Source organism: Camelina sativa, chromosome 5 (assembly GCF_000633955.1).
Source record: "Camelina sativa cultivar DH55 chromosome 5, Cs, whole genome shotgun sequence".
Taxonomy (NCBI): domain Eukaryota; kingdom Viridiplantae; phylum Streptophyta; class Magnoliopsida; order Brassicales; family Brassicaceae; genus Camelina; species Camelina sativa.
The window spans coordinates 33,190,236-33,201,797 of NC_025689.1; the positions used below are offsets into that span (position 1 = coordinate 33,190,236).

Sequence of the window (11,562 nt, forward strand, 5' to 3'; positions counted from 1 at the left end):
CTAAAGCTCGAGTGGCTCTGTATTTTGCTGCAGTTGCAAACACTTGACAAGTTTGCTTTCCAACTAAGCATGACTCGCACAGTTGATTCTCCTTGTCAATCCTTGGAAGACCAAAAACCATCTCCATTGATGACATGTCTCTAAGGGTCTTGAAACTAATATGACCGAGCCTAGCATGCCGTCTCCAAGTTTCTTCTTTGCTTCTTGAATGTAAACAAGCTGGTTTTCCTATCTTGAGATTTATCCTGTAAAGTCTGTTAGGAGATCTTAAAACTTTTACCAGAAGTCTCCCATACGGATCATGTAAGGTGAGATAGTTCTGTCTCATTCTTACATCACAACCATACTCGGTTGCCTGTCTTAAACTCAAAATATTACTCTTCAGTTCTGGGATAAAGTAGATGTCAGATATGAGAGTTTGCTCACCGGTCTTTCCTTCGAACAGTATTGAACCCTTTCTACTAATGCCTACACACGATCCATCTCCAAATCTCACCTTATCTTTGATATTTTCATTCAACTCTGAGAAGAATGATCTCAAACCAGTCATGTGATTACTTGCTCCATTGTCTAGGTACCAAGTTCCCTCTTCCTTCTTTTCTTTCTCATATTTCTTTGGTACTAGATTTTCTTCATTCAAGAAAACGATCTCATGTATATAGAGGGTTGCATCTGCTTCAACCGTCTCTGTTTTATTGACTTCTTGGAGATTTTGTTTTCTTTCAGGACAAGCGGATGCATAATGTCATGGTTTATCACACCGAAAACAGATCAGAACCCTTTCTTTCTTCTCTTTGGTCTGATTCTGCTCTTTTCGGTTTGAAGAGTGATCCGGCTGATAACCTCTTTTTCTGCCTCGTCCTCTGTTTCCTCTGCCTCCTCGTCCGCGACCTCGACCCCTCGAGTTTCCAAAGTTTGGTTGATCTGTTCTCGCATACATGAGTTTGTCTTGAGTCTCATCCTGCTTGTGGCTACCAAGTGTCCTTTCTTCGTAAACCTTAAGCCTACCGATGATTTCTTCAAACCCAGTTGTATTGAGGTCAAGATCCTGTTCTAATGAAGCAACAATCTGTATGAATTTTTCTCTCAGCAGACCNGAAGCAACAATCTGTATGAATTTTTCTCTCGGCAGACTGCTCAAGAATTTCTTAACCTAAAGTGGCTCTTCTATTGGAACTCCTAGTGAAGTTGCTTTAGACGAGACTTGTGATAACTTGCTGGCAAAGTCATCAATTGTGTCTGACTCCGACATCGTCAACTTCTCGAAGTCAGCCATAAGAGTTTGCAGTCGAGCCTCCTTAACATGATCCGCTCCCAGGTTCCGGTTCTTGATCATGTTCCAAATATCTCTTGGAGTTTTCTGATCACCAACCTAAAGAATAAGAGATTCAGCTATGGATTGAAAGATCCAAGCCGTTGCAATATTGTTCTTGTCAGCATCGGTTGAACCTGGTTCAATTGTCTCCCACACCTTCTGTACGCGCAGCATAATCCTCATTCGCATAGCCCACACGGTATAATTTGTGGCAGTTAACATCGGACATTGTAGCGAAGAAGGAACACCCTCCTTGCGTGTTGTGTCAGCTACAATAATTGCTTCACCGTCTGCCATGGCTCGGCCGATGAACAAGTTTCAAGGATCGTCCTTCCTTGAAGCTCTGATACCAAATAAAGAGAACTAACAAGCTTTGAATAAAGAATAACTCTCTTTATTATGTTTAGAAACTAACTCAAAACTAAACACCAAAGCTCTCAATCTCTCATACCTTTGATCACAACTCAATCAAAGATATTTATAGTCATAACACACCTTGTTATTCCTATTTTGATAATGGAAAACTTCTCTTTTTCTAATCCTATTACAATTGGAACTTTTCCTTTTACTCATATCTTGTCATTAACCGACTTGCTAATGATATCTTGGGCTTCAAGCTTTCAATCTTCTAGAAGCTTACTCCAACACCTGACGATCTTGTTATTCATATCTTGTCCTTCCTTACGACCAAGGAGGCTGCTTCAACATCTCTTCTCTCAAAGAGGTGGTACAATCTGTTTGCACTTGTTCCTAGTCTTGACATCCATGACACTGTGTTTCCATATTCTGATTGCAAAAAAAGTCTGTCGAGCTTCATAGATTTTGTGGATAGAGTAATTGCATTGCAGGGTGATTCTCCCATTAAGAGATTTTCCCTCACGTGTCATGCTGGACGTGTTGGTCCATGTCGTATGAATAGTTGGATATCTAATGTGCTGCAGCGTGGTGTTTTGGACCTTGATCTTGATTCTGCCATCGATATGCATAGTAAATATTTTTTGCCTCCAAATATCTTCCACAGTGGGACACTAATTGAGCTGAAAGTAAAAATTCATCATTACATGTGTCTTGAGCTGTTCACTGGCCGTGAAGAAACTTTCTTACCAATGCTTAAAACGCTCGTTTTAAAACTAGCTTATATTAGTATTGGCAAGATGGAGATATTTCTTCGTTCTGTCCCTGTGCTTGAAGAATTATCCATTGATGCTACTGTATGGATCGTGTGTGATGAAACCGTGTCAAGTGAAACCCTAAGGAAGCTAACTATCTATTCATACGGTTTTGAATACTTGTTGAGTCTGAAGAGCATTTCTTTTGATACTCCACGTCTGGTTTACTTTGACTATTCTGATTATGTTGCGGAGGACTATCCAAAAGTTAACTTGACAAATGTAGTTGAGGCTCTACTCAACCTTAGATTGACTGAAGACCAATATAGGCAAGCAAGAGCGGCAAGGGACGATCAGGATGATGTTCTTCTCCGTTTTCGAAATGTGTGGAAGCTCTTGAGTGGCTTAAGAGCTGTTCAGAAACTGTACTTATCTTGCTATACTCTCGAGGTTAGTGTATATTTGTTTTTTTTTTTAATATATATTTTGTTTCCACTGGTCTCAATCAAAACCAAAACATCCTCTACGAGATTCTGAAGCATTATATTATTAGATTCAAATTTATATTAGCCTTAATTAATGATATAAATTTCATATGCTACGACGTTTCACTTTTTTTTTTTAATGCACAGTCAAAGGCCATCTTGATGTTTCAAGTATATTAGGTTTCAAATAGGGAAATCAAATCAATCCTTGAGATTTTGAAACAAGTATATATTGCACTTGTGTTCTTGTGTTATAATGTTGACTTTCGCTTGCCTTGTTTCAGGCGCTTTCTCTATGCTGTGAATCCATACCAGTGTTCAACAACCTCAAAGTGTTACGTATTAGCAGTTACAAGGACCAAGGCTGGCAAGCAATGCCGGTTCTCTTAATGAATTGTCCACTTTTAGAAACACTAGTCCTTGAGGTATAAACACAGCTAGCTCATTTGTTAAAATATCAAGATAGTAATAATTAAAAGATCATTCTTTCTAGATAACAAATAGACATTTTTATTTATCTGAAATTTGTTATTTACACCAAAGGCAAAACTGATTTATATAGCTAGATAACAAATAGACACAACAACAAAATGAGTTGTGTCTCTTCATATTTGCAACTCTTTAATGTAACAACACAAACTGCAAGTTAAAGACTGAAACGATGCAACTGTTAACCAAACTCAACTAAACATTCTCACCTTAATTGAGTTTTGGTCTAAAACCCTACTCGCATCTGTTTCCAACTTTGACTGAAACGATTATGGTTCTTTCTGACCACGTGAGCTTGGACACATCTTCTCTGTGATCTTCGTCACGTCTTCTCCCGTTGTTTATCCAACCTTCTTCCACTCACTTAATTTCTTTTAAGTGTAGTTTCTTCTTGTTTCCTTTTGGTGTCCTCTTGATCACTACAACATCTCCATGACGTCTTACACAGTTACACGTGAATCTTTTTGTGCTTCTCGTGTCCTTTGTTCACCATAACGTCTTACGCGCGGTGAATATTCTCCACGTCTGAAACTTGTTATTTACATCACCATAACGTCTGCATAACAAGAATATGTTTGGTTGATCAGTTACAAACAATCTCCAATCCCGTTGGCTTCAACTGCTCACGGTTTCAGAGATTCCAGTTTATAGTAATATTTGTAAGTGTATTGTAGATAAATTGAATCAATGATGATCAACCTAATCCCTTTGGTCGTGCATGGTTAGGATTTAAAGAAAGTTGTTTGCTTATCACTTGTAAATTCTCCACTAGCTTGAGGAGAATATGTGTGATGGAATCGATCTAGCGAACATATACTAATCAAAAGGACATGACTAAATTGGGTCCCTCTTTGCCTACACAAAAGAATGTCTCAAGAAATTATTATACCCTCCAAAACCAAATCTGCTTTAATTATGTCTAGTAAATCATTTTACCACTCTAACAAAATAATATACCAAATTGTATTATCCAATTTGTCGACACTTTGGTATTGATTCGTAACAAGTGAATGTTCTAAACCAAATCATCTATTATGTACTTTTGCACTCATCCTTCATATTTTATAACTAGAGTATGTATTCTAATTGGTTTGTATTATAATGTCACCACTATATTATGCCGCGTTCAAATATGTTCGACTTGAAAAGAAAAAAATCACAACTCGGTCCCCATAGTGATGAGCCTAATCATTCTTGATTATTATTTTAAAAATAAAACACTATGAATAAGAGAAAAATCAAAAAAACAAAAGCTCATTTGAAAACAAACACAAAGAACCCCAAAAGAACAAAAATATGAGAAGACACTTTCTCTTCTCTCTTCTCTTTTTCTTCTTCTTCCTCTTCTTCTACTCATCATCCTCCTCAAGATCTTCATCAGAATCTCATATCTTTATCTACGGTGGATGTTCACCGGAAAAATACACACCAAACACACCTTTTGAATCGAACCGCGACACTTTTCTCTCCTCTGTCGTCACTTCCTCCTCCGACGCCTCCTTCAACAGCTTTGCCGTCGGCAACGAGTCCTCCTCCTCTTCTTCCGCCGTCTTTGGTCTCTATCAATGCCGTGACGATCTCCGATCATCAGACTGCTTAAAATGCATCCAAACCTCAGTCGATCAAATCACTCTCATATGTCCTTACTCTTTCGGTGCTTCTCTCCAGCTCGAAGGATGCTTCTTACGTTACGAAACCAACGATTTCCTTGGGAAACCAGACACGAGTCTTAGGTACAAGAAGTGTAGTTCCAAGAGCGTTGAGAATGACAACGACTTCTTTAAACGGAGAGACGATGTGTTGTCGGATCTTGAGTCGACTCGACTCGGTTACAAAGTTAGCCGGTCCGGTTTAGTCGAGGGATATGCTCAGTGTGTTGGTGACTTGAGTCCTAGTGACTGTACGGCTTGTCTTGCAGAGTCTGTCGGAAAGTTAAAGAATCTTTGTGGCTCGGCGATTGCAGCTGAGGTTTACTTAGCTCAGTGCTATGCTCGTTATTGGGGTTCTGGTTACTATGACTTCTCTTCAGGTCCGTCCATAAATTTAAATATTCCTTTCATTTATATTGCTCTAATTACGTAACGTTTTAAGTTCCTTAATATTCATGGCGTATGCTTAATTAGTTAGTGCCATAATAATATAGTTTGAAATTGTAATGAAATTGTATAGTTTATATTTCCGCCGCTTATAATTGAGAAAATCACGAGTCTAGTCGCTTCTTGGTAGCACGACAAAGCTAAAGAAATCATAAAATTATCCTCTCTTTTTATGTTTTTCTTCCGCTGCAAAGACACCATTAAGTATTGAATTATATAAAATTAAGCTTTTGAATGATTCGTTGGAAAATTCGAGTATCATGATTATAATATCATTGGTCAGAAAAGAATGTTTGTATTGCAAATACAATAAGATTATTCTTTTCTTTATAGGCATAGCCACCCATGTCCCCATTTTTCAACTTTATTTAATATATTCTTTATAGCTTTGATCAATACCACAAAGTCCAAAAGTCACTGCATCTTTAAGAAAAAAAAAACTAATTCTTAGCTTGATACTATGGGTCTTATCTCATCTTATGTACTTTGTCATCATATACTAAGAGATCTTTCTAAATTGTAATCATACTTTCGTAATCATAAAGATCCAACTCATGGAGATGACGCCGGGAAAACAATAGCGATCATTGTAGGAGTTATTGCTGGATTCGCAATTCTTGTTATTCTCCTCTCCCTCTGCAGAAACTCCATGCGTAAGTCTATATACTTAGTTACTTACTTGCCTAATCTATACTTAAATTCTCATAATCTCATATTTTATTATGTTGATTTGCAGATTGATATAAAGAAGACACGATTTGGGATACATGCATGGTTGTTATTTTTCCTTTTATTTTGTTGTAGGAACACACATCCCTTACTGATTTTTTTTTTTTTATCAAAAGGAAACTATTAATGACTTATAATATATGGTTTAGTTTTGTGGAAGAATTAAATAGTTGAATAGTGTGACCCGTATTGTCTGCCTTAAAAAGATGATCACTAACTTTATTCCATTAGTTAGTGTAGTTTCTTCTAGGCTTATACCCACTTTCCTTAGCAGGCGCAATTATTCGATACTCAATACTTGGATGGTAAAATATGATAACATTCGGATATATAATTATTATTATTTCGGACAACAACGTGATTCGATTTGAGTATCTATCTTTAGGCTTTAAAGGATTAAAGAGGTTCATTCAATCTTTTGGTTAGTGTTATTACGATCCGGGTCTACCCGGTTCTCATGGATCGCACCATATATTTCATTGGGCCATTAAATTAAGGGCTGGGATCCAGCATATTAAGCCGTGTAGCATAAAGTCTCAAATCTCAATGACTTTACAGTCTCGTCGGGTTTTCTCCTATCTGCCATTTATAAGCCAATGTAATCTCAATGACTTTATAAGAAACCACAGTCTTCATTCCTTTCAGGGAAGGTTTGTTTCACACAGAGTCCTCTAACAACACTATGTAACTTCATACGTGCAAGTTTGATTTATTCAGATTTTTTGTAACTCTGTTTCAGAACAGAGTCCTCTGTGATATATGTTTTTTTTTCATTCGGTGATTTCATTACCAAACCGTCTCTCTCAAGTCTCACCCGCAAGATGTTTGGAACGATTCTTTTGCATAAAGCATTGATGTTTTTTTACTTGGTGATTTCATAAAAATCATTATTGTACCTTTCATGCTCTCACATACTACTATTACTGTCTCAAAATGTAAATGAGTACACTAAAACAAAATATCTACCAAAGAAACTAAACTAACAAGTGATGAAGAATACTTCCTTTAGAGGAAAGGAAAAACACAAGTGTTTACCACTGATCGGAGAATACATCAAAAGAAATGCTAACTGAGACTGAGTTGTGTTACACAAGTGTTGAATTTAGAAGAATGGTATTTAACTATCTTTGTCCAATGATCATAACAATCAGGATGTTGAACTTGTGAGGAAGAAAACACTGAAAGCTCTGTTCACAATGGTGCAACAACACCTCCAACGCATTGTTCTCGGACTCCTATAAAGTTTTTTGACTTAAGACTCGAGGAACTTTCCGTATATACATCTATCCCTTTCCTACACTCTTGAAAAAGCTTCTCTTAGCCTTCAGATTTCTGCCCGGATACAATCTCGTCTTGCTGCCTTACCTGCAATTCAAGTAGGTGGAGTTGAGAGCCAACACACATAATAAAAGAAAAACACAAGCAAGTACTCACTCAAAGGAGCTTACGTTTTCAAAAAATAGAATCTCAGGTCGAATATGCAGTTCTCTGAATTTTCTGACAACACCATCCCAGTCTCCAATAACCTGGACAGCCAACATACATCACTCAGTCACAGATCGAGTAACTTGCTTGTCTTTTACCAAAAAAAAAGTCTAAGCTCTTTTACCTCTTTCTCAGAACGAAAATGTCTGACCCATCCATTGTTTTCATAAGCTACACAGTTGTATCCATCTCCATGCGAGCAAACCTGTATGTATTAACATTGGAGTTGTTTCTCGTAACAAAATCTTTAATAGGAAACCCAAATGGAACTGAACGAACTAGATAATTGACCCTTACCATTGAGACAAGACGGTATTTAGTGAATGCAGTGTCACCTTCGTATAGGTATATCGTTTTCATATCTATCTCAGTTGTCAGAACAGAAGTAGTATCGAATAACTCTCCTAGAGGCTCATCGTTCTCCCACTCAAGTGCTAAACAATACAAGAATAATTAAAAGGGTAAAAAATCTAGTGCATGATGCTAATGTGTAATGACCAATCTAACTTGAAAGCTTACCAATTGTGAAAACAGTTGGAAGTTTGTTTATCATACGTTGAACATAGTTTCTTTTCCCACATCCTTCCTTATCACAAGGCATCTTAAGATCTACCCTGATGATCTGAAGGATCTTATCGAATGTAAGATTCTCGAATAATGCCTGTGATAACCAAAAACGTTTCTAGCCTCAGTTTCAAGAAAGATAGGTTTCTTCTCATTTGCTTAAGAGATTTAAGGACAACAAAACAAAAAAAAAATGGACTTGCCTTGACTTCTCTGAGTAAACCAGCATTGATGATCAGACCAAAAGAAGGTTCAACTGGATATTCCATACCCATCTTGCATCTATTGCAAATCTTTTTCGCCACTTCCTTCACTTCAAAGTGTGAATTCCAGCTAGGTAGATGCTCCAAGATGTTAAGAAACAGGTCACAAACACCATTTGCGTCCTGAAGAGTATATAAACATATGAATCTTGAGAAAAGAAGTAAATAACAACACACATAAGACACAAAAAGGTTTTAAAAGATGAGAGAAGAGACCAGAGGATGAGCGAGACTCAGTTTTTTGAGAAGGAAGATACGAAGTATGTCTTGTGGAAGAACAGATTCATCATCTGTGAGGTTGTGTTGTGCTTCTTGAACATAACTCATCAAAAAATCGCTAAAGAAAACCCTAATCTTCCAAAGAGACTGCACAAAATCACAAACTTGGAAACATGAATCAAAATTAAACAAAAAAAAGATTCAGGCGCTTGTTAAGTTGTGAAAAAATCAAACCTTGAGTATCATATCAAAAGCTGAAACAGAAGTGGTGTTTAGTTTCTTCTCTTCAGATTCTTCTGCGGCTGAGTCTCTGGATGAGCACGAATTCTCAGAGAAAAATTTAAGGGAGAAGCATAAATTAAATTTACTCGGAGAGGATGACTACTTACGAAGAATCAATTGCTACAAGTTTCTTCACGTCTGATGGATCCATCTCCATGATGAGGCTGGAATTGAAAACAAAACGTTCCTCGAGAAAACAAGAATGGAGCTTTTCTTTCTCGAGAAAATGGGGTCAAGAGTGAAGGGAAGAAGAAGAAGAAAGTGATCTATTATAACTATAAAAAAGGGGTCAGCAGAGTCAGTTGGGTGTTGTTCACGTGAGGGTCACGTGTTCTATTAAAGAATTGAGCGCGAAAACTCTTCCCACAAGTGTATCGTCGTCGTCGTCGTCTCCCATGGTATTGAGAACTTTCGTCGAACACTTGGTGGGCACATTGCAAGTCGAACACTTGGTGGGCACATTGTAAATTATATAGGGCAAGTTAAAGAAAGCTAAAGCTAACCTAATAGTAATTTTACATACGAGCCCTATCTCTTCTCTAATCGAATTGGAACCAATTGGCTAAATTTCTAACCTTTGCCAAATCCCAACAAGTATCCACCTTTTTCTATAAAAACTAAACATGGCAAGGAAATAAATCAAGCTAAGCTAAGCTAAGAAGAGATGAAGGAAACTGAAACCTGGCTCGAGCGTTCGAGCAGTGGGGATAATGCCGAGATCAAGAAGAGAAGCGATATCACCATGATCAACGTCTCCTCGAGAGGAGGGCAAGTTTTTCAATTGATCAACAACGTCTCCTAATCTCCAATTTCTGGTGGATTTGATAATAGAACCTTCTGGAAGGTAGAAGAGGAGGAGAGACAAAAGAAGGAGAGAGATGGGTGAGGGATAAGTGTTGTCATTGAGGGGGAGAGATGAGGGTTTTTCGTCGACGGTTTAGATGTTTCCGTCGAATCGCCAAAGTGAGAGAGAGACCAGACACGATCTTAGTGATCCTTAAACATCTGAGATCACTAGGTAAAAAAAAGAAGTAATTTGGATAACTAAAATTACTTCATTATTTACATAAGTAATTTAGAGGAACAGTTTGCCAAAAAAAAGAAGTAATTTTAGAGGAACCAATTAATAAAATTATATTACAAGATAAATAAATGAAAATAATTTTAAATATTTTTATAATTTACTATTTTTTGTCTAAATACAGTAATGAATATTTAATGGTAGTTAATATTGTACTATAGACTATTTTATTTCTCTATATTTTAAATTGAAATATTAGTTGTTAATGAATGTTTACGTTGTTTAATTGGTTTGTGAAATTTTATTTTATACTTACTACAAAATTTTATTATATATGGGCTACAACAAATTTTTGTTAAATACACATTTTTTTAACATTTAACATAAATTCATAATCATATAGTATAGTATATCAGTACATTAAAAACATTGAAAAAATGTTAATTCAGTACATTAAGAAATACAACGTTAATTCAGTATTTTTGACAACGTACGTTATATATAGTATATCAGTACATTAAAACTTAGGTTAATTCACTAATCTTTCAGCTCTTTAAAAGAATAACTAAGAAGAAGAAGGAGAATACTCTTCTCCACACATACACACGTGTACTCACACTTCAGTCACTTTGATTGTGTCGCATTAATTTATAACCTGATATGTATAACGTAATTAATGAAAATTAGTCTCATATGCATGGGCCATCAATAATCATTGAAACAAAAGCTTACACATAGTCTCACACGTGTCTTATCTCTCTCTCCATGTGTTAGATTCCTCGCCACCATCTTCATCTACGTTCTACGACAAGTTCTATTCCTCGTTTGCTATTTTAAATACAACAACAACAACAACAACAACAATAATCATTTACTTAAACGCATTTCAAGAACATTGCTAAAACACAACAAAAGTCTTATAATATCAACTAAAAAATGTACACGTTTGTAAAAGTCACCAAATTAATTACCATCATGTTCTTTCTAGCCATTGCAGTCCTCGTAACCGCCTCAAGCACAGCCGAGTTGGATGTACTTGAGATGGCTCGAACTGCAGTGGTCGAAGCCAGGACTCGTTTTGCGTCAATGGCTGTGGTGGAGAGTGAGGTTGCTACTAGTGGTCATTATTATTTGGGGTTAAGTGAATGCGAAAAGCTCTACGATGAGAGTGAAGCTAGGCTATCGAAACTGGTCGAGGCTCATGAAAATTTTACCGTTGAAGATATTAGAACGTGGCTAAGCGGCGTGCTTGCTAACCATAACACTTGTTTAGACGGTTTGGTTCAGGAACGTCAAGGTCACGATATGCCTCTGGTCCATAGAAACGTCACGTTCGTGCTCCATGAAGCTTTAGCTTTCTACAAAAAGTCTAGAGGTCATATGAAAAAGAGTAAGAACATATAACATACATTCTCATGTATGCATAATTAAGTAAAATGATCAATGCATCGTTTGTTTGTCAAAATTGGGCAATGATTGATTCCTTCTAGACGCATTATATTTTA

The 11,562-nt window shown here is 36.8% G+C and overlaps 4 protein-coding genes across 4 annotated transcripts in view; 3 read left to right on the plus strand and 1 right to left on the minus strand.

The window, feature by feature from the left end:
• LOC104789802 (putative F-box protein At3g58950) lies at positions 2,470-3,340 on the plus strand. The gene is made up of 2 exons (XM_010515448.1): positions 2,470-2,874; positions 3,194-3,340. Exons 1-2 carry the CDS (start codon positions 2,470-2,472, stop codon positions 3,338-3,340), a joined length of 552 nt encoding a protein of 183 aa, XP_010513750.1.
• Positions 4,689-6,362, plus strand: LOC104788351 (cysteine-rich repeat secretory protein 15). The gene is made up of 3 exons (XM_010514105.1): positions 4,689-5,427; positions 6,040-6,147; positions 6,231-6,362. Exons 1-3 carry the CDS (start codon positions 4,695-4,697, stop codon positions 6,233-6,235), a joined length of 846 nt encoding a protein of 281 aa, XP_010512407.1. The 5' UTR covers positions 4,689-4,694; the 3' UTR covers positions 6,236-6,362.
• On the minus strand, positions 7,208-10,072 carry LOC104788352. Its single transcript, XM_010514106.2, has 9 exons — positions 9,144-10,072; positions 8,989-9,064; positions 8,752-8,901; positions 8,476-8,658; positions 8,228-8,369; positions 8,006-8,142; positions 7,833-7,913; positions 7,672-7,749; positions 7,208-7,588 (listed from the first exon to the last, which is right to left on the minus strand). Exons 1-9 carry the CDS (start codon positions 9,191-9,193, stop codon positions 7,541-7,543), a joined length of 945 nt encoding a protein of 314 aa, XP_010512408.1. The 5' UTR covers positions 9,194-10,072; the 3' UTR covers positions 7,208-7,540.
• Positions 10,903-11,562, plus strand: part of LOC104789803 (probable pectinesterase/pectinesterase inhibitor 36) — a 3,027-nt gene continuing 2,367 nt past the window's right edge. The window contains exon 1 of the mRNA XM_019245442.1: positions 10,903-11,458. Within this exon, the coding sequence (XP_019100987.1) occupies positions 10,994-11,458 (465 nt within the window). The 5' untranslated portion in view covers positions 10,903-10,993. The remainder of the gene's footprint in view (positions 11,459-11,562) is intronic.